At 37.2% G+C, this 22,064-nt stretch overlaps 1 protein-coding gene across 6 annotated transcripts in view; it reads left to right on the forward strand.

Moving 5' to 3' along the window:
- LOC147235049 (bromodomain adjacent to zinc finger domain protein 2B-like) overlaps window positions 1–22,064 on the forward strand; it is a 34,735-nt gene that overhangs the window by 3,928 nt on the left and 8,743 nt on the right. For 4 of the 6 annotated variants that reach the window (XR_015106071.1, XR_015106072.1, XM_086145847.1 and 1 more), the window contains exons 2-22: window positions 2,158–2,202; window positions 7,758–7,898; window positions 11,071–11,193; window positions 11,818–12,002; window positions 12,120–12,320; window positions 12,674–13,315; window positions 13,884–14,442; window positions 14,615–14,902; window positions 15,764–15,824; window positions 16,809–16,917; window positions 17,073–17,174; window positions 17,882–18,035; window positions 18,179–18,271; window positions 18,687–18,748; window positions 19,008–19,073; window positions 19,426–19,491; window positions 19,837–19,881; window positions 20,097–20,123; window positions 20,829–20,894; window positions 21,129–21,269; window positions 21,479–21,733. Coding sequence is in view for 4 of the 6 variants with exons in the window: in XM_086145847.1 (XP_086001973.1) it covers window positions 7,760–7,898; window positions 11,071–11,193; window positions 11,818–12,002; window positions 12,120–12,320; window positions 12,674–13,315; window positions 13,884–14,442; window positions 14,615–14,902; window positions 15,764–15,824; window positions 16,809–16,917; window positions 17,073–17,174; window positions 17,882–18,035; window positions 18,179–18,271; window positions 18,687–18,748; window positions 19,008–19,073; window positions 19,426–19,491; window positions 19,837–19,881; window positions 20,097–20,123; window positions 20,829–20,894; window positions 21,129–21,269; window positions 21,479–21,733 (3,384 nt within the window). In the remaining 2 variants the exon portion in view is untranslated. The remainder of the gene's footprint in view (window positions 1–2,157; window positions 2,203–7,757; window positions 7,899–11,070; window positions 11,194–11,817; window positions 12,003–12,119; window positions 12,321–12,673; window positions 13,316–13,883; window positions 14,443–14,614; window positions 14,903–15,763; window positions 15,825–16,808; window positions 16,918–17,072; window positions 17,175–17,881; window positions 18,036–18,178; window positions 18,272–18,686; window positions 18,749–19,007; window positions 19,074–19,425; window positions 19,492–19,836; window positions 19,882–20,096; window positions 20,124–20,828; window positions 20,895–21,128; window positions 21,270–21,478; window positions 21,734–22,064) is intronic. The other 2 variants (XM_086145848.1, XM_086145850.1) reach the window with 2 other exon arrangements.

Genomic DNA, 22,064 nt, shown 5'->3' on the forward strand with positions numbered 1-22,064 from the left:
TTTTTAAACATGTGAGGCTTGACGAGACTCCCTTTTTGTAGGTCAGTGTTGACACTTTATGATTGGGTGAGCTCTGGGGGAGCAGCATGAGGGAGGTGGATTATTAGGAATATGTCAGGGAGATTATTCTTTTTCACTCATCTTTCTGGTCTATTTTCTCTTCACTTGGTGAGGCTTGTCAAAGCGCTTTCTTTTAGTAAATGGCTTTCTGAGATTGCGTAACCATTAATGGGGCTAATGTCTAAAATGTGAGCACTGTGATCTGTTTTGCTTGGCTTTTTAGTGTGTTCTGGAATTTTTGCTGTAAGACAGTCAAAAAAGCTGGGGTCAGATAAGTCAGTCAGACATTTGATGAGCCATCGTGACTTTCCACTCTCCAACAGCGAGCCTCCGCAGCTCTTAATCTATTGATCCTCATGAATTTAAAATCTGGTCAGTACTGCCACAACAATTTTATTGTGCAAGGTGTGCTACATCTGCTGCCGCTGCTGCTGCTGCTGCTGCTGCCGCTGCCAATTTTAGATTATTAATCTTTCCTTTCTAGTTTGGTCTAACAAGAGACTCTTCGGAAATGCATTGTGAAATTGATGTTCATAATGTGAATACATTCTCACCTGCAGTTTAGAATATTGTAGCTCTATCTTTCAAATCAGACAGAAGAACAATAAGAATGAAATATATAAACCACATATAAAGTATTTGCATTTACTTTAATTGATCTTAAAATATAAGACTGCATGAATAATGTGCAGAGAACAAAATCATGTACAGTATATACAGCAAGTGATTGAAACAGAAACTGTATTTTCAACTTGCAATACAGAAGTACAAAACTTTTCACACATATTCATGGATGAGAAAGGATTTAAATAAAATTTTACATATTCATTATTCAGATATAACACAAATTTTTGTTCAATAGAGACACTGAATGTTTTAGCCAAGCTCCGAGCTAATGCCTTATGAAAGTATTGCTCTGCAATGGTTTACCTGATTGGGTTACAATTATCCTCAATAAGGCTGAAGTGGATTGCCCCAAAATATTTGCAGCAAGAGTTCATCTCCAAAAGGTACCTCCAAACAATATGCCTGTGAATCCACTGGAGTATAGTTTGTTCTGCTTCTCCAGGTTGATGACATTGAGTTTGGGCTGGCCAAGTAACTGAAGTCTTTATTCAGTTGCACGTTTGGCCTCCAACGATTATGAAAATAAGTAATTAGAAATGAAAATAAAATATTGTGCTCTGTAGCAGGAACTTTTCAATGACTTCGCGACACATTTTTTGAACGGCTTCAAGTTTGTAAGTTGTCTATTTTTATGAAAATGAAATATCAAATAAAATAAGAGGAGATTCATTTAAAAAAAATCCATTTCTACTCATTCACTGACTTGTTGAAGCATATTTATAACTGTGTCTCTAGTACTTGTGAAAATTAAAGTAAATTAAAATATTAAAGTAAAACTATAGTTTTGACATATGGTGTCCAGACATTTAATCAAAAGCTAGTTCTAACATAGTAAGCATAAGAATAAGAATAAGAATAAGAACAACTTTATTTATCCCGAAGGAAAGTGTTGTGCCAGAGTTTCAACTTAAACATAACAATTATAAATAATAGTAGGAAATTGTATAAACAGTATAAATAAAGGGGGGGGGGTAAGAAATACAAATAAAACTATAAAGTGTCAAAGTAACAAGTCAAGGCTATAAAATATCTTAAGGTCTTAAGTACAAAGATGAGGTTAGTCTTTTATTGAAGTGTAGCAACAATAATGAATGAGGTGATACCTGTGGAGTAAAAATATTTGTTTTACTACTTAAGGTCTGTCTTGAGTGCCTGTTACCGAAAACAAAACTGTGTTTAATGTTTCAATAACACAATACATAAAGTACACATAATTGGAAAACATTTAAAGTCTAGTAATCAAACAAGAGAGTTAGAAATACATGACAACATAAACAGCTTTAATGACCGATATTTGTTTTTTTCATTGACTGAAACCAACATTGATTTCAAGCAATGTTAGAGCTGGTTTGTTCTTTTCAATGGAACAAAGGGATTCTTTGCAGGTGTTTTCTGAAGCGATGGGCTCACAGTGATCGTTGGATTAATTGATGCAATTGAGAAGTTTCTGACAGATGGCTTGTGTTTCAGGTGCAGCACTGATATTCCAGAACTGAAGATAGTCATTCTTGCACAGTAAGTTACTCAATATATTCCCATTTGGCTGTGGGGCTCACTGAAATTATTGCAATGATGGAGTTGGAACTATTGTTTGGGTTTGATTGAAAATTTACTTTGGCTTGCTCCCTGTTGTTCCCTTATGTTGATGTAGCTTTATTGATCTCAAATATCAAAGTGATGCCCTCAGAGAACAGGGGCGCAGAAGAAACGGCGATGTGTGATTGTTATCTGACTGGGAACATTTTTACTGTTAATTTGTTTCCTCGCACATTTCTGTTTCTCAGTATTACATGCCTCACCGTGAAGGAATTCATTCCCTAGGGATTTTTACAGCTATTTTCCCCAGACAGTGAACTTACTCAGTAGATCGTATTTGGGCCTTCAACGAGAAAAATAAAGGAAAATGAGAAGATGAAAGCAAAATATCGATATGACTGATTTCCAAATGTATTACAGGTTTTAAATGAGTTTTTTTAGAATATCTTGACAAATTCTAAGCAGGGAACAAGTCACAACTAACTCATGCTCTAAAAAGTCCTACTTTTTGATTGCCGATGTTGAAATCAGTTATGCTTGCATTCATCTTGACATTCCCCCAATTACACATTTTTCTTGCTGCCAAAATTTGATGCATAGTTAAGTTTACAATCCTGTATTGAGATTGTAAATCAATATAAATCAATATTTTCCTTATGAGTGATAAAGGGTGATTTCACGATTTCACAAAACACACTGGCACGGACACCGACACACACACAATAGTTAATCATAAAGACTGTAGTCATTAGTTTGATTTTTGTTCTCTCCCCCCTCTGTCGCGTTTTTGAAATCCATGATAAAAATGATTGAGACGCACATTTCTGATTTTCTTTTATTCTTCTAAGTTACTTAGTGGAGGCGAGCAAATGGCTCTTCACTGATAATTGGTGTAGTGCAGTGCCTCGGAGAATCACGTAACCTGCATGGAGGCTTTTTTTGTTTTTGCAGCCTAGAGGCTGCGTACAAGAGAATCAGTTGTGTCAGTAATCACATTGAGAAGAAGGAACCCTAAGGTGATATTTGAGTTATGGAATGTTTGGAAAAATGACAGTCCCATTTGGAAGCTGTGCAATGGCTCAGTGTCAAATGGAGTCTTTGTCAGGGATAAAGCACGTCAGCGCTGTAATGTTTGTGCCATTTTACCTATCAGCTCTGCTGGCAGGCTGTGACCCTCTGCTGTTCAGAGATCCCCCTAATCAATTATCCCAGTCTCCATTATTTAGTAAATCAGCAGAAAAGAAGTTACATGCCATTTTGAAATGGAAAAAGTGCATGCAGAATGATGAAACTGGATTGTAATGCTACTGTGTGATCAGCAAGATATTTAAGAGAGTAAGACAATATTTTACCTTTAAAACACAAGAAAGCGTGAATGTACCCAGAGAATGAAGAACCTTGCCAACACCAGTACCCCACTTTTCTAATAGGAGTATTCAAAACCCTCATCCATTTGGATTTCCAAAATACTAAAGGATCTTCTTGAATTTTAAAGGTCAAGTCATATTCAACTGAAGTGCACTACTAGGAATAGGTTTTATCTGCTTTTCTCTTTACTTACATGTACAAACTTTAGATAAATGCAGCCCTCACAATAAAACTAGTACATATATTTGTTTGCATTGACAAGAACTTTGTAACGGTGATTTCAAATGCACCACGTCTACATTTTAACAAGGGTTTTGATGACATTTGGCATTTTTTTTTAAATTGATAACAGAACTGCCAACGTGACAAACATGGCATGAGATACAAATTACCGCTCTTCAACGTGAACAAATTTATTTACAAGAAAGTCCAGGAGAAAGGCACAGGCACAAAAAACCGTACGAAGCAAATGATACTGATTCATCAATGTCAATGTACTTTGCTGATGGTTGATTTTAAAAAAACAGATAACATTGATGTGTGCTGGCTGTCTTCCTGCTTTGAAATGAATATTGTGCTGTCTCATTATTCACAAAGAACTGATTATATTTTAGGTGCTCTTTATAATAGTCTTGCCTTTCCACTGCTGATTCAGATTATTCACTGATATTTATCAATATTTAGATAACATATGAATTTTTTTTATAAGAAGAAAAATATCTTCGCCCTGTTCATTTAAAAAAGGAAATAGAGTGACTCTTCATTTCCCTTTGAACAATAAAAACTTGTTTCACTAAGCAGAATGTTGGACATTTAAATGTATTCTGCAAAATTCTCAATTTACTGTGCATGTATAAATCTGGGTTCTCACATAGAAGCTGTGACGTTACGACACATTCCGTCATGTGTCGTTTTAGTCTGTAGGGAAGGATGACATTAAGACCTCATGCTGTGCACCTTCCCTTTCTTCCTTCAAGCTTGGTCACATGTACGGTAGGTTACTCAGTGCAATGCTCGTCAAATTTCATCAACAGTCAGTGGACAAGAAATGTCCCATCAAGAGGCCTTTGGATGCATCTGTGTATCAAGCTCACACTGTCCTCTTACAGCTGGCGGGTTATTGCAAGATTACCGAGCAGATAACAATAAGGACAGATGTCGGTCTTTATTCGACAGATGTTAGTCTTTAGTCAACTTACGGGTGTTAGAAGATCATTTCTCTAAAAATAAGTCCAGACAAAGTCGTTCTGACACGCTGAACGTCCTTGTTTGTCGTTGGCTTTGTTGGTTTAGTTGTTTCAGGATTTGTCATGCAAGTACCATCCCCATGATTCTCCTCATTAGTGTGCAATCATGCAGGGCTATTACCAAACAGTGGGGCAGAAAAGGAGATTTTCCGATTGTTTACTTACTTGTATTGTTTACTTACTTTTTAATATATTTTGTGACCTTCATCTGGGATGTTCATTATGTATTCAGGTGCTTGAGTGTAACTTATTGTCTGCCTCAATAAAGCAGTGGACATATGGACACTGTGTGACAAAAGCCTTGAAAGCGACACTTGGGATGTATTTTATCACCTCCTTTGGCATGCTGCAGTCCCACTTGCCATTATGGTTGCTATGTGATTTATGCTGTGCTCTTAGACTAAGAGAGATGAGGAGGGAGGGAAGGCACCATATCCAAACTATATCTGCGCAGACATTGACAGCGGGGAGAAAATGGTTATAAACCTCGTTAGGCTCCCTGTTTTCTTTGTTGCGGACTACCTGAACGTGTAGAAGTCAATATACTTCCCGGTGAATAATGTCCACCATGAGAATCGACATTGCCACGACTACATTTTTGTGCAAGACGTGGTCCATGGGGATATACATGAATGTTTCCGACACAAAGATGGGAAAGCCTTGAGAACGTGTGTGTCAGAATGTGCACTATAAACATGGTGAAAGGATGAAGCGGTAAATGATTGTGGTAAGAATGTATGCCTTGTGCACTTATAATATAATGCACTAATAATACAGTAGATCATGTTAAACTGGTCTGTGTGGTTGAACAAGTAGGACATTTATTTTCCATTTTCTATCCTGTAAAATATCTGCAATTACTTGGCACCGGCTGCATATTAAGGTATGAACAGATGCACAGTCGCTGTTTTTTCCTCAGTTATGGGTACCTTTATGTCAAGCTCAGCATCTGTATTCAAAGCTAGTCCTATTTGGAAGCTACTCTTTTTTTTTTTTTGTCAGCTTCTGTTTATAAAGCTAACAACAGATTAATAGCACCTTGCTGGAAGATTTATGAAAATACTTTCCTCCCTTTGTCTTTCTTTCTCCCTGTATCTGTCTCATTAAAAAATACTAGGGTATGGATAATACTCGCTGCTGACGGTGCAGTGAAGCAGTGGGTAGAATCTCAACATATTGATGATGGATGTCAGCCTTTGCAGAACAAGTGGGACATTTAAAAGCCATTTGACTCTTCATGAACGTGATCCAGATGCAAACTTTACTAACTGCTGTGAAGGACAAATACGTTTTTTGTCACACTGAGCCCTCCCATAATCTATCACTTTCTCTGAAGCAATCTGTAGGGGTTTTAGCGCATTATAGAGATGTTTTTGGCCGGAAATTATTGTATAATTTGGACTCATGGTATTGTCATATATACATTGCCTTTTTAAGGTAAATTTCTCTCAAAATTGTCTAGCTCAAAACTGTTCTGTGTGTGTGTGATTTAGTATCAGGAGTACAGGTCTCCTTTTTTATTTACTTGAAATGAATTCTTATTTAACTGTTATATGTCATTTAGTCAGTGTTTTAAAAGAGGAGGTACAAAACTGCCCTTTGTTCAAGCAATTTAGTTTGAATAATAATTTCTCAGAACCATGTCAAAGTCAAATCAATTTTTGGCTTATGTCATTGTGTTGCCATTTATTACAGTATTTATTATGATTTTTTTGGCCAAAAAATAATGACCCTTGCAGTGTGTATCTGTAACAAATTGAATTAATGAGCAGTAAAAAATTGAGATTGGTTCACTTCCATAACAATGTCCATGTCTCGATTGTATCTGGCTCTTTCATGGCTGCCGGGCTCTGCCATTGAAATTTAAATTGCTTGCCTGATGAGTAAGCAAGGTCTCAAAGAAAAGAGATCGTCTTGTAACTATTGCATTATAAATATGAAATCACCTTTTTTCTTTGTTCTACACAAACTCCCACTCACACTATTGCAGGACGCCACAGCCTTTCAAGTGAAGCGCAGCCGCTTTCATGTCGTCATGTAATCAGTGTGGTTTCTGGTTAGGAATGATATTTGATATTCAGAGGGCAGCTTTGTCTCCTCACATTAATCAGATGCTCCTGTTTCCCCTTGCAGATGAGAATCACCCGGGAGATCTCGAAATTTTAATGTACACACTCTAACAAAAGGCAGGCTATAAAATGCAATCTGGAAGTGTGTGTTAAAATTGGAATGCATGTGGGCTTTTGTGATCACAGGGATTTCAGTAGCATGCCGAGTGGAAAATCCAGGCAATGTGTCATAAAGGGGTAAAGAATCTCCAGTGTGATTGGACAGAACAAGTGTGGTATGATTGAGGGGAGAAAAAGGTGTATATTGCTGTGATGCCATCTGTTAATTTTAATGGAAATGTTAGAGAAGGAGAATTAAAATGATTCCTAAGCGGCTGAAGATTTCATTTTCTAGTGTGCGTGTAATGACCCTTCTTCATTCTTTTTTAGTAAATCACAGCTTTAATAACACAATTTGCTCATTAAAGAGCTGTGAAAACCCATGATATAAATGTAATGAGAACCTTGGGATACCATACTTTCAAAATATGCTTCAATGTCATGACATAAGATAATTGCAGTGTATCTAGGCAACATTATCAAAATATATATATATATTTAATATTTTGTTGTTTGTGATTATGAGTTTACATCATATACCATTCACGTGTTTATTGTTTTTCCATGTTTTTTTCCTGTATCCCTGGAAACCAACAAAAACTGCTATTCCTCACATATGAGTTTGAGAAAATCCATTAGTCGTACGTCATTTATGTCATTTATCATGTTTTGCCCTTTCATGGGTGTCTAACTAGGGCTTGATTTTTTTTTTTTTTTTAATTATTATTTTTTTTATTTTCATTATTTCCAGATATGGAATCGACCCAGCATCTGGCATCACTAACATCAGTCCCATCCCTTCACGTGACTTCCTCCTCAGCCAGCTGTCCCCCTGCACCCCAGATGCCCTCCAGGTGCAGTGGGACCCCTATTCATTCAAGCACTGCACGCAGTAAGTACACACATGCATACACACACAATGTGAGTTGCCAGCACTTCTGCCGTACCAAAAAATGTTTGTACTATCACATGTTAACAAAAATGTAACCCAATTCTGATCCACAATCCCAATGTTAAATATCAAGATAGAAAAATCACCTAAGGCAGATAATGGAAACAGCATTTGTAGTTCGGATTATTCTATATTCAAATCTTGAAACTCCCGAGAACTCCAAGGATAAAAATAAAATAATCTCCCACATGTGCTAAATGGATTTCAAACTCCTGCTGACACCAGCTCTAATTCTTATGCTGTCCCCAACACCAAGTCCTCACCCTTAGTCTTTCAAAATGATGGAACCCACTGCGCTTTATAAAACTGTTAAACAATTTCCCATCAATGGACATACCAAGACACATTCAATCCAACACAAACGCGTATTATGTTGTCTTATACTTTGACATTCCATGTAGCTGTCCTAAAAATGATCCTACCATTAAGTCTTATGAATTGCTTTTTTATCTTGAACCAGTCAGTGCTGGTTCATGCCGCTTTACCACATGGTTTTGTTCAGCGTGCATGCATACATCCATGTTCGTCAGACAATGCTGCGACATCTTACTCAGTGTCAGGGGTCTAGTCTCTGTTCTGTCACTCTTTTGACTATCTTTTTCCAGGCGGACCTAAAGTGCTGGCTTGGTGCTGGAATAATCTGCCTCCGGTTACCTATGAGTTAATTATTATGCTAAAGTCGCTGCAGAAACTTACTCAGACTAGAATTACTACATGCCTAATCTTTTAAGACAATCTTTACCTGACCTCACTGTTGCAAAGGTCTTTATGTTCAAAGTAAATGATTCCCATGGGAAATCGTGGATAATTCCCAGGGGAGTTCCTACAACTCCCATAATGACAGAGTAAAGGGATTTAAGTTGCAGCTAAGGAATATCTGATACTTCCACATGAATGCTACTTGCCTAAAATCATTTCACAAGATGAAATTCAACTCAAAGCTGGTAGCACTGTTTTCAATACATATGGCTTTTATTTTTGCCAATCAAAAAGATAAGGTATGACTTTATTCCTTAGAGGAAATTCAGTTGTTACACCATCAGCAGTGTTGAACATTATATTAAGGAGGGTTATTTATTTGAATACATTTACAGTCAATTTTCATTGAAAGTTTCCTTGAAAGAATAAATTGCTGAGATAAATAACTATAAAAATGATGAGTAATAATTGTCATAGTTTCAAATGATTTTTTAATTATATAAAAGGACTATAGTTATTGCAAAGATGTCAGTTTTATAGCGATTATTGAGAACTGCAGTAGTTTTATCGTCTGACTGCCGGTGGGAGGAACCTCCACTCCAACCCCCCAACGTAGCACAAAGCTTACACAGTGTGCAGTGGTTGAACTGGGTTGATGAAGATGGATTAAGGCTTTGTACAGCATCCTACTTGTCCGACCTCCTCCACTGGGTCAAAGGGAAAATTTGTGAATCAGCTAGACTTGTTAATCAGCTCATTTAGGCTACCTTTGTCCATCTCAGTGTTTCCCCCTCTCCAACTAATAACAGTTTAATATAATAGGAGCAGAGGCATGTAGGCAAATTGAAAAAGCATGGGTGGGGTTGATAATTTAATGGTACATCGTGGCTTGCAGGGTACTCCATCTGAACGAGAACAACAAGCTATTATATAACTATTAAATAATGCAACTGATATCCCTACCGAATAATCTATCAATGTAAAATTGAATATTGTTAATCTGTGTTATAAATCATGTTTTCATTGCGATCACCATACCTGAATTGTAAATTATCCTGTCTGATTTTTAACAAAATTATCTGAAGCAATATGTAATGTTTTTTTCAATGTCTGTGGAGGAAAAATTTTAGTCCTTAAAAAAATATTTGCCTCGTATATTGCAGCCTTTTCTTTTAAACCTGGCAGTGCGGTTGAATTAAAATTGCCATGTCCGCCCTTGTGGATGCCTTTGACAACCTTTAGCTTCAGTTTAGCCAGTGATGTGACGTGTCTGTCAGCCTCACGCTGCATGGAGCCGCCAATGTTATCTTGTTTTCTGTGAATACTAATTGTGGTCAAAGCCATTAAGCATTGAGCAGCAGTGATGCATATAAGCTGTCAGATTGTCCCTGGCTGCAGAATAATGTGAAAATTTACATACTGTGATTTGTGATTATTTTTTTACCCTTCATGATACGTTACAATTTTTTTTTTTTTTTTGTTATTTTTTTTGTCATGTCATCACAATGAAAAATGCACGGAGAGCTTCTCATACATTATTCATTCACAGACTCACAATCATCAGAAATTTTCCCAGATAATTTATTTAAGGACTCAACTTTATTGTAAATCTGACTCTCTTCTGACATTATTGAACATACCATCTGGGATTTGCTTTTATAAGTATGACTCTTGCACTGGTCAAGGTTATCAATTAATTAGAGTTTAGACTCTGTTTTTACAGAATTAGTTAATTTAGTCCCATGGAAATGTTAGCTATACCTACAGCACATATTGGATGCGTTGATATATTTAATAATTACATGTATCAAATTAATAAACAAATATTTCTGTTGGAATTTGTTCACAATTATAGAATGATAGAATATAATCTAGACCTATAAAGAAATATTTTCAAGTTGAAATGATTTAATGATTACTGTGTACTACAAATTTCCATCCCTGGGGACTAAACCTCATTTTGGGTCATTTTCTGCTAAAGATCCATATGCTTTTTATTTCTATGACTAATATCTATGACTAATATCATAATTTCATTGTATTTTTTTTCCAAATCATTTAACTTATTTCATTGTTAGTTCTGTGATGTGAAACATACCATTTGTGGAAAAGTACATGCTTTGGAATTGCACGGCATCAAAACAAATCAAAACATCTCACAACCTAACTGATTATTTTAAGTTCACAAGCACAGAAAAACAAATTGAATTCAACATGGTGGGTTCTCAAAATGAAAGAAGCTCCAGAATGTCAGTGATGAGGATTTTTGTGTGCTTAAATTGTTGGACTCTCTACAAGAAATAGAAATGTGGTTTAAGACACTTTTAATTTAAATTACCTTTGCTGCATGAGTCAGATTAGACTCTATGTATATAGAGAGTAGGTTATTAATGGTCATTAAATGTCTCTTCAGAGTCATTGCAGGTATCAGACGTACAGACCAGAGGACAAGCATCTGTCTGCCCTCATCCCCTGGACGTGCTTCCTGAACATACCGCAATCAGTAATTCAGTTAAATTACAGTCGAATACCAAAGGTAAACATAACAGATGCTGGAATTAACATTTGTTTTTTTTTTTTATCACATTTTTATTGCTCTTGAAGATGTAACGTGTTAAAAAGTTTGTGCTTTAATGTTTCCTCAACATTAAGTTTTTTTTTTTTTCCTGCCTCTATTTTTTCCTCCTTTCTTCAATCTATAAACTTTGAACCACTAATCTAATTAGGCATGAAGATAGCTTGCCAATGAATGTATAATGAATACATTATACAACAACGTAAACACATAACTCTATTTATAATGTGCATAAATGAGTAAATTAAAGGTATAAAAGAAGAAAAATGTGCAGTTTGGAAGAAAAGTGTCCAACAAGAAGTTTGGCTCTAAACTAGCTTTCTTTATGAGCTCTTATGTACCAAAGTATTCCAGGAATACAAATCACTTGGTATATGATTAAATAGAGTGCTATTTTATATCTCTCCCTGTAACACAGGTGTGTTAACCGGAAAAGGAATCATTCAATTCCCATAGTTTTGTAAAACGATTTGATATTTTGTAGCACTTTGCTAATCTTTGTTACTTTTTTCATTATCGTACTAATGGACTTTTAAAAGATCTTTCCCTCTAAAGATAAACAGTAAATCATGCCTGTTTCTGTAGGACTGGATGGATCAGTGATTGGTGGAAACACTTGTTCTCTGTCTATGAATATGGATATGAGCGCCAGTTCATTTTTAACAAAGGGAATTAAAGGCAAATGCAAATCACACTGTAATACAAGTCAAAAGAGCAAGCCGGTCACAGGCCATCTGCACCCAAGCATAATTCAGAACACTAACGAAAAGGTAAGAATTTGCCCATGGGCTCAATACAATATGTTGCATGAAAAGCCAGTATTTGGTTTTCAGTCCCTGGAACCCTTTTGTCGACGATAAGAAGTTTTGTAATTTGTTGTTGTTTAGAATCTCCCCATGAAAGCAGCAGAGTCCTTAACCATGAGCAGCAGCAAATCTGGGTCCTTGTCAGGTAGTTCTAGTAACGGTGAGGAAAGCTGCAGTGATCCTGATGACATGGAGGTGGATGTTGATGAAAATGTTGACCAGAGCAGCAACAGTGAGGGCTCCGAGTCAGAAAGAGAGCGTGGAATAAAACGAAAAGCCAGCGTAAGTACTGTCACATGTTGTGATTTTTACATTTTTTGTTTTTTTTGTTTGTTTGCTTCCGGTATTCAAGACATCTATTGACAATATATCTCGCAGATAAAATTGTACGATGCTCACGGGAGATACTCCTTTCTTTTAATCACACTTTCATACTATTTTATATATTACATATTTATACTGCACGTCCATCCACATGCACAGACATCGACTAAAGAACATTAAAATGCCTTTTTGTTTTTAAGCGATGCAGGGTTTTTTTTGTGTGATTCAAATTGCCATTGTAGAGCTGCCGCTGTGAGGTTCTCTCGGCAGGAACTAACATGACATGCTGTCTCTGTTATCCTCCTACTCAGCTGCTGACACAGAGCACTTCTGTGAGGAAGAAGAGGAGGCCTTGCTCCGCGGATCGAAAGACCGCTTTCGAGAATCAGAGTGTTCAGCGGCAGGATGACAGTGTCTCCCTGACATCTTTGCACTGCCTCCAGCCCTCTCCTCATCCTGCTGGCCTGTCCCAGTCTTCAGCGATGTCTCTCCAGAGGCAAAGGAAAGCAGGGGAGGAAGGAAAGCAGCATATTAGTGTGATCCACGCCACCACACTGGCAGCAGGAAACAGTCCCTTACCCTCCATATCGTCACCTAACTTAATTTCCTTCTCCGCCTCACCTAAACGCTCGCTTCCTTCCACTTCACCGAAGCACTTCTCCTGTTCATCCACAACAAAATACATATCTGCACTGACTCCTCCCAAACCTCATGCTCTCTGCCCCCTCTCGAGGTCTGCATCTGTTTGTCTAACGCCCTCACCTGTATCCTCACCAAAGACCTCCTCTCCTCCCTCTTCTACCTTAGTCTCTCAGATTTCCCCACAGAAACCAAAACCTTTGATGCCCTCTCCGAAACACACACAATTTGTTTCACGCCTAAACAACAGCGATGAAACCTCCCGAAATGAAAGCCTCTTTCTCATGAACAATTCTGATTTCAATGTGAGACGGGTGAGTTATTTATTTACATCACTTTCTTTTTTCTCCCCTCAAGACCGAGCTGTATTTTGATGTATCAGTTTTTTGACAAAAAATAGATAGGATTTCGTCCACAATATACAATTTTTACTTTAGCTCAATTATCATGGTCTTTATTATTATGCATGCACTACATGAATAAAACTATAGATGTATGTAATGTTTAAAAAAATACACGCAGCTCAGCAATGTTTAGGGGTACATATTATTATGAAAATAGCAGCTATTGAAACTCTTACCATTGTTAGACAGGGGGGAATGGTCACATTCTATCACTAGTAGGTTGAAATTAGTGGTAGTGCCATTGAATGTGTGCTTTTAATTGCCACACCATAACAAATTGAGAATACAAGATGAGTATGTCTTATAAAGCTAAACAATTTAAAAATAGGTCTCCTCTTGTTGCCATGCTAAAGCCTGCTTGTCATTGTTTGTTTGCCTCATTGCACCTTAAACTCCTTAATTCACAGCACAAACAGATTCAATGTGAGTGACAGTTTGTGTAATTACCTACTTTTTTTCCTTTTTCATTTCCATGTAGACCTCCCACTCCAAGGATGCCTTCAAGCATGCTCTCTCTCTGCAGCCTAAGGAAGTAGACTGGTTTAAGAGTCACAAAATGTCGACTTCCTCCTCTTTGCCGATAACACCCAGATGTACATCAAATATGCTGAGCAGTCATTTGCAGTCTTTCCAACACAACAATGACACCGGTCTTGTTTTCAGCCATCACCAAAATAGAGCCATCCATAGTGCAGTTCAGGATGCCCCTTTGGCACTCGTCACAAAGCCCCGCGGACAAAGTCGCAAACTCTTCCTCGCCCCCGGCCCCCCAAACTCTAAACCGGTCAACTTGAGCACCGGTATCAAGGAGCCAGGTCTTAAATCATCTCCACCAATGAGCCTCCTTCATAGGATGGGGAAGACTGACATGTCTCTCAACGAAGAAAAGAGCCTCGTGAAAGTCAGCTCATCCAGTCCGATTCAACTTTTGGACAGAAGCATGGAAGCATCTAATATACACTGCAAGGTGTCAGATGACTCTTTAGAAGAAGATGAAGATAACAATCAGGATGATGATTGTACAAGCAGCCGTTCAGGTTAGATTATAAAATAGTGTCTTTAAATCAGATTAATATCACATATTGGTGAATAGTCGCTTGAATTTTGAAATGAAGTTTCTCCTTGAATTCACGCAGATTGGTGAAGTGTAATTTTCAGGTCAGAATTAAGCTCTGCTTTTGTCTTTTATCGTTCTTCAATCCTGGGCAGAGTCGGAGAGCAATTTTGGGACTGATACTGAAGACTCAGAGGGGGACATGAAGGAGTGCGGCACAACAGAGCTGAAAAGGGATGTCGAGGCAACGCCTCTGACAAATTGCAAAGAACCTTTGCCTTCTTTCAAGTCTTCACAGAGCCTCTCTGCAAGCTCTTCCCTGAATAACCAACAGTCGCAGACTCTGCATGCTACTCTACCTCCTGCCAACGCAGTGACCAATTCAGGGACATCCAGAAGCCCCAGCATGCCATCTAAATCCATGACATTTGAAACCCTCGCAGGTAACCACCTACTGTTGCAGCTTTGCTTCGACGATGTATAATACATCCACATCTCGCTGCTACATCAACTGTAGAAAATTGTTTGAAGTATCAGTTGCCTCTAAAATTGAGTGTGGCTTGAGCGCACCAGTTTCAATTCTCAGTTTGAACCAAAAGTAATTTTGTAAAAATGTGAATAGGGTCATGTTTGCTACCACACTGGTTGGGGGGAGGTCATGGCCAATGTCAGCTTGGTATAGATTTATCATCCTTGGTTGCCCAAGCATTTATCCTGTCTCCCATGAAATCCAACTTCACTCGGACTTTCAATCAGCGAAAAATCTTACATTTCTTGGATGAAAACATGGACAACACAATGGGTACATTTCCAACTTATCCAAAGTAGAATTAGCTATTTGAAAGAAATGCTTTGTCGCTGTTTTGTTCATCTTTGTCGGCTGTTGTTTTTAATGTAGGCACATAATTAATACTTTCTAGGTATTTGATCGAGATTGAATCACTGATTTCTTACACAACTGGAATACTTGGAATATAGGGAGTATTCCTTCCTTGCTCAACTTTTTACATCTTTGGAGTAAGGGGACAATTTTTGAAACACTTTTACAGCAGAATCCTTTTATATGCTTGAGTTGATTGCAAAGAAACTGTTGGAAATCAGCAATACTTATCTGATCATTTTACGTCCTGTAATATTTGGTCGCAGAGACCAGGTTAGTGGACACAAGCTGTGACCGTTTCGTATGGAGTCTTTTAGACGAGATGCACTTTTTCTGTGTCGTAATACCACTCTAAACAAATTTCTACAATTGCCCTTAACTTTATTGAAAGTGTATTAAGTAATTTTTTTCCCCCTCTTTCTAGTCTCAGGGAAAAGAAGAAGAGTGACCGATGAGAAAATTCTTCAATTCCCTCTAGAGCTGGGGTAGGATGCTGTTCATGGACGCCATTTAAAAAGAGACACAACATTGAGAATGTTTAACCGTTTTGCTATTACTCTTACCGCATGATTGGTATGACAGTATTTGCTGCTCCTGTAAAATGTCGGTCCAGAAAGTGACCCATGTAGAAAGATCATTTGGTAGCAAAAAGGGGTTACAAATAATTGTGTTTGTTACAAGCAAAAGACCGCCATTTCAGAATTGAATTTAAGTCATCACTGACAGATTTGGTGTCAATAAAAATAAGACAACCATAATCTTTTCTGAAAATATGACGGAAACTTTTCTGAATGCACGGTCGAGCCTTTATTTTTTCATATGAAACTGTAAGCATAACTCACAGTCATACCAGAGCAGCTGGCTAAAGTAAATCCTGCTTGTTTGTGTGTAACATGTAGGAGCAGGAGTTGAGCTCAGTAAATATCTTTTCATCCATTTCGTGACTTGTAAAACCCCAAAACTTTATCAGTAGCTTATAGGGCACAGGAAATGACTGGAGGCCCATGACTTCAGACACAAGGGGTTAATTGCATCCAGCCTCACAGGGATGCAACATTAGCAGCTCCCTCCAAACAGCTTCTGTAGTTTTAAATCTGGGTGTGTTTTATCTTCGAAGGATGTTTTTCATCTGCAGTTTCACAGGAAACCAAAGCTAAAAGACGATTGCGGCCCCTGCGCCCTTAGAATAGCAGTCAACAAGCTATTTATTGAACAGGATTTCAGGGAGTTTATAGGGTTACCCATATTGCTTTTATTGGGTAGAATGTCAACAATATATAATGTGTGGTTGAGACCAGGCTGTTTATGCAAATACATGAATGTTTTTTCAGGAAAAAAAACGTTTTGTCATTATATTCTGTGAAAAAAAGAAATGTTTTATTTTTGTTTTGGTTTTTACCAATGATGCTGAGGTACCCTTTTCATATTAAAATCATGTTTCTACTTCACTATGTGTCCAACAATTCCAGATGGCAGAGGGAAACACACATTAAGACTGTGGCAGGTCGTCTTCAAGGAGAGGTGTCCTACTTTGCCCCTTGTGGAAAAAGGTTACGTCAATATCCAGATATAATTAAGGTTGTTACTCAATTTTCTAAACACAAACTATCGTACTTGTTCACTCTTTATTCAGAAGTTATTGAAACGCAGGCAGGAAGAATTACTGACAAGTTCATATGTTTGGATGTTCTTGTGTTATTCTATATTCATATGCATTGTTACTTTCTCTTCAGTACTTGCTCAGGAATGGGATAACTGACCTCTCACGAGATAACTTCAGCTTTAGCACAAAAATTAAAGTTGGTGACTTCTATGAAGCTAGAGATGACACAGAGGTAATGACTTTTATTTTTGTTTTTTATTTGAAGTATCTCCCACTGCCCAAGAGTGCCAAATCGCATCTTATTTTATTTTTAAATTACAATGTTGGCTCCTAAAATGAAAGATGTTGACAACAATTCTGGAAAGATAGTATTTAATCATTCAATGAAAAGTAGAAAAGCAAGTTTTCTTCCTATTGTCTGTCTACTTCCCAAACAAATGTAAGTGACTTTTAAGATAAGATAAGATAAGATAAGAGCAACTTTATTTATCCCGAAGGAAATTGTCGTCCCAGAGTTACAAGAAAATATAAAAATAATAAATAATAGTAGAAAATTGTATTAACAGTAAAAAATTTGAGAAAAAGGGAGACTAAAAAATACAAATTAACTATAAAGTGTCTTAAGTAACAAGTGAAAACTATAAAGTGAACAAGTAACAAATGAAAGATAAGGAGTGCACTTTTCTAAGTATGGAAGAAGTCAGGGAATCTAAATATAATGAACTTATAGTTTGGAGAAATTTTTCAGGTTTTGCTCATCAAGTTTTGCTTTTGTATCTGTAAAGTATCTGAGAAAATGGAAAAAAAAACAACATTCTGAAGTTTAAAAGGGCTTTAAGCAGCTTCTAATAAAGTGAAAGCCGAAATGAAAACGATCAGGGGGCAATTAGTTTTAATCCTATTTTGATTGAATATTTTCTCTCCTATCTTAATTCAAAGGGTTTAAAATGGGTCATGTTGACTGAGGAGGAGACTGCTGCCATTATTATAGCAATGGATGGGAGACGCAGCCGTGGAACAAAGTCTGACACCTTAAAGACTGGTGAAACAAACTTAAGAGATGCTAAGTTGCTCCGTAAACTGAAAGCTCAAGGTACGCTGATATATTAAAAACTTTTTTGACACAAAACAGAGGCTTAATGCTGTCTGTAAAGGTGGAAGCTATTGCTTTAACAACGTTCACTAATCATATTGTGGCATGGCATATTACTTGAATAAGATTTCATTTGGTTGCAGAAATCGCTCGACAGGCAGCACAAATCAAAATGATGATCAAACTTGAGAAGCAGGCCATAGCCCAGGCTGCCAAGGAGGCAAAGAGGCAACAAGGTAAATAGCAGTGTTCACTCTCATACACAAGATCGTACGTTTATTGGAATTATTGGCCTACATCTGCCAGGGGTTGATTAAGATGTAAAAAAAAAAAAGGATGAAAAGCCTTTGAGCAAAAAAAAAAGGAAAATAAAAAACAGGAATGAATTTAAGATGTATTAGTAAGAACACCCCAAGAGAGAAACGTTGTACTGTTCTAATCCTTTTGTCTGCAAATTTGGCATAAAGATTAAAAAAAAATTAAACACATATGATTTTAAATAAGAATAATCAAGAGGACATCAAGCATACTTCATGTGGCTCTAAACAAACTGGAACAATCACGCAAAACCCTCATACTTGTACAGACATGTTAAACAGTCGAGAGAAATAAGCAGGTAATTCTGATGCTTGGTTTGTTCATGTTTTCCAGCGCTAATGGCTGCTGAGGAGAGGAGGAAAAAGAAGGAGCAGATGAAGATTCTTAAACAACAAGTACGGAAATTCAGTAGATGAACAATAGCGTAGCACAATAACATGCAGCACAAGTTTACGTGCTCCGAAAATATTTTCACCACCATGGAATTACGTTGAAATTCTACAAGGACATTGCTGTTCTTAAAAATTCTGCGCCATCCTCATCTACATAGACTTAATGCAATTCTTTGTCTCTCATCCCACTTACCCCCACCACTCTATAACATGCATGACTTAACAGTTAAATTATTTGATCTTGCCCTCATCCTCTTACCAGGAGAAGATCAAGCGCATTCAGCAAAATCGTATGGAGAAAGAACTCCGTGCGCAGCAGATTCTAGAGGTTGGTCCCTAAAGTTTCCGCTGAAACATTTTAAAACACCCCCTCTCTACATTTAATAGGATTAAACAACAAACAAAACAACAAAAAAAACAAAGCTGAACTAGATAATGATTTGGTCCTACTTTCAGTTAAAACTGGTAAGTACATGTGATTCATATGCCTTTGCAATAATGCCTTTGAATATAAAAATCCCATTGGATTTCCCATTGTTACCATTGGTACTTGAAATACTCCAATCACAATTTAGTTGGCAATGCAGTATATGGGTGAGTTGTATTAGCTTAATGTGTTTGTGATGAATGTGTCAAATACCTCTGTTTTGTTGAGTACAAGACCTATTTTACATGAACAGGCAAAAAGAAAAAAAAAGGAAGCAGCTGCGAATGCTAAAATTGTGGAAGCAGAGAAACGAAACAAGGTAAGGAATTTGATATTGAAGAACCAACTTGTTTGAACTTCTGTTTCTTCCAGTTTCACTGTAAGATAGTTTTTTTCTTTTCTCCTCGGTGAGTTCTGCAAACGTTCCCAATATACCTGACTTGTTTCCCCTTACATTTACACCTTGATATGATTTCACTGCAGTATACTGTTTGCTTGCGAAAGCGATGTTTCCATTTACCGATTGCCTTTTGTATAAGAAACTGGATCCTGGTGATTCAGATGAAAACATCAGCCATTTTATATGCATTTGAAATGATGTAATATGAAAGTATGTGACTCTAAGTGTTGTGATACCTATTTAAAGTAGTAATATTCTTAAAAGGAGAAGGAGATGAGAAGAATGCAAGCTTTTATTTTGAAGCACCAGGTACGTATTCTATCCTGAGGCTCTGCCCAGTTCATTTTTGTTTGTTTTTTTAGATATATATTAATATTAATGTTTTTACTTATCCCATCAGATTTGGCTTTAGGCTCTTGGAAGTTCTCTGTTTTTAATTGGTACTTATAACATCAAAACATTTGCATTGACTTCTTTTATGTCATTCTTCTATTCCTTAAAATCTTCACAACTTTTTCTACCAGGAGATGGAGAAACATAGACTAGATATGGTATGGGGTTGTTCATGTACTTCTAACAGCATATTATGACCATGTTGTGATAGTTGCCATCGCAGAGATTGTGTCATATATCATTTGTACTACATCGCTATGCATGGCTAATCTAGTACGCGAATCTCTTTTCTTTCAGAGACCTAATTTTTTATTTGGCAAATACAATTTCACATTCCTTGACAAAGCAGAAATTAAACAGGAATGAAAAGCTCTTAGTTGGCAAAACGCGGCAAACACATATAGCACCGCGTCAGTAGTTTTCACAGTGAATAGTTTAAAAAATAATAATTAAAACTGTCCCAATATCCAGTAAGTCCTTAATAGTTTCATAAAACTCCATTACCAGTGGCATGCTTGTTGCTGTTTCTAATAGTTAAATGATCAGTACCACGATTTTTGAACTTGCCGCTTGTCAATATGCAAGAATCTACTCCTGGTTGTTTCTTTCACTGTACTCAACCTTTGTGTATGTGTTTTACTCACTACCCTCATTTTGCATATTCTTGTTTCCTGTTTGGTTGGACTATCATCTTTGCACTTAGACGTTCGTTAAAATATAGACATTAGTGTTAACATAGTGCTCTGTATTTCATTTTCTGTAATGCATGTTGTTGGATTGATGCTGCGTTACATCAATTTAAGAAAATAAATGAATAAAAAAAAAGAGAAGCACATATAAACTATGTACCTCTGCTCTGCCAGGAGAGAGAAAGACGCAGGCAGCACTTAATACTAATGAAGGCTGTGCAGGCCCGTAAGAAAGCAGAGGTGAGTTACTACTGGAGTTTCATCTTTTAGTAATATGCAATTATGTAAAATCACATAAATTTGTGTTATTGGCAGTACGCGGGCATAAATCTTAATCAGCAGTGTTTGTGCTGAGGTTTACCACAAAACAATATTGTGTCTTATGGTAAATGACATTGCTTCCATGCTGCAGTTTTAAACAATGTCGTCATCCATCTTGATGATAAAATGTGGCTTTGTGTGTACTCTGACCAGGAGAAAGAGCGCTTGAAGAAAGAGAAGAAGGATCAAAAGCAGTTGAACAAGGAAAGAAAACAGGAGCTCCGAAGGTTGGAAATTGAAAAGGCAAAAGAGCTGAAGAAACCCAATGAGGACATGTGTTTGGCTGATCATCAGGTATTCCCATGATGCGGAGTTTGTTGCTGTTATATGACTTTCTTTGCAGAAGTACGTTGCATCAGGTGTGGCAAAAAAAAAGTTCGTTTTTTAGAAATCAATCTTTTTACCATTTTGATTTGATTATTATCTTAATAGCTGCTTTGTCTGACAACTAATAACATAACATAGCACAACAATAACATTGTGTTTTTTCCTTTTGTTTCCAGCCACTTCCACAGCTGTCTTGTATACCGGGCCTGGTCATAACCGGAAGCGCCTTCTCTGACTGCCTGATGGTATTACAGTTTCTGCGCATCTTTGGAAAGGTCCTTTGTCTGGACAGCCACACAAATACTCTCAGCCTGAGTGACCTTCAAGAGGGGTTGCTCAACATTGGTGCCGGATTGGGAAAAGTGCAAGATCTGCTTGTGAGCTTGATCTCTATCGCTGTGTGTGACCCTGGAAGACCGCCTGGCTGCAAGGTATGTCTATCATGGCAACAGAGTATGACTTTCAAACTGCTTTTCTAACAAACAAATAATAAATTCAACATGAATGCTCATGCATAGATTGAAGACGCAACAATACATGAAGCTTCTGACTGCTGCCGTGATCAAACCATAGCTGATTCTGGGACAAGAATTGTATAAATAGATCTTGCCAGAAGGTGTGCCCCCTTGTGGAATCGGTGAAGGACTAGGAGTGACAATATATATCTGTTCAAATGTGGCTGGGTACTTTTTGTTAGGGTCTTTTAGGTACCTTTTCAATTGGTTTCTTTCTTTCTTACCATTTCTGCTCATATTTTTTACT

Source organism: Fistularia commersonii, chromosome 4 (genome assembly GCF_037954325.1).
Source record: "Fistularia commersonii isolate RoL2024-O1a breed Wild chromosome 4, RoL_Fcom_v1.0, whole genome shotgun sequence".
Classification (NCBI taxonomy): Eukaryota; Metazoa; Chordata; class Actinopteri; order Syngnathiformes; family Fistulariidae; genus Fistularia; species Fistularia commersonii.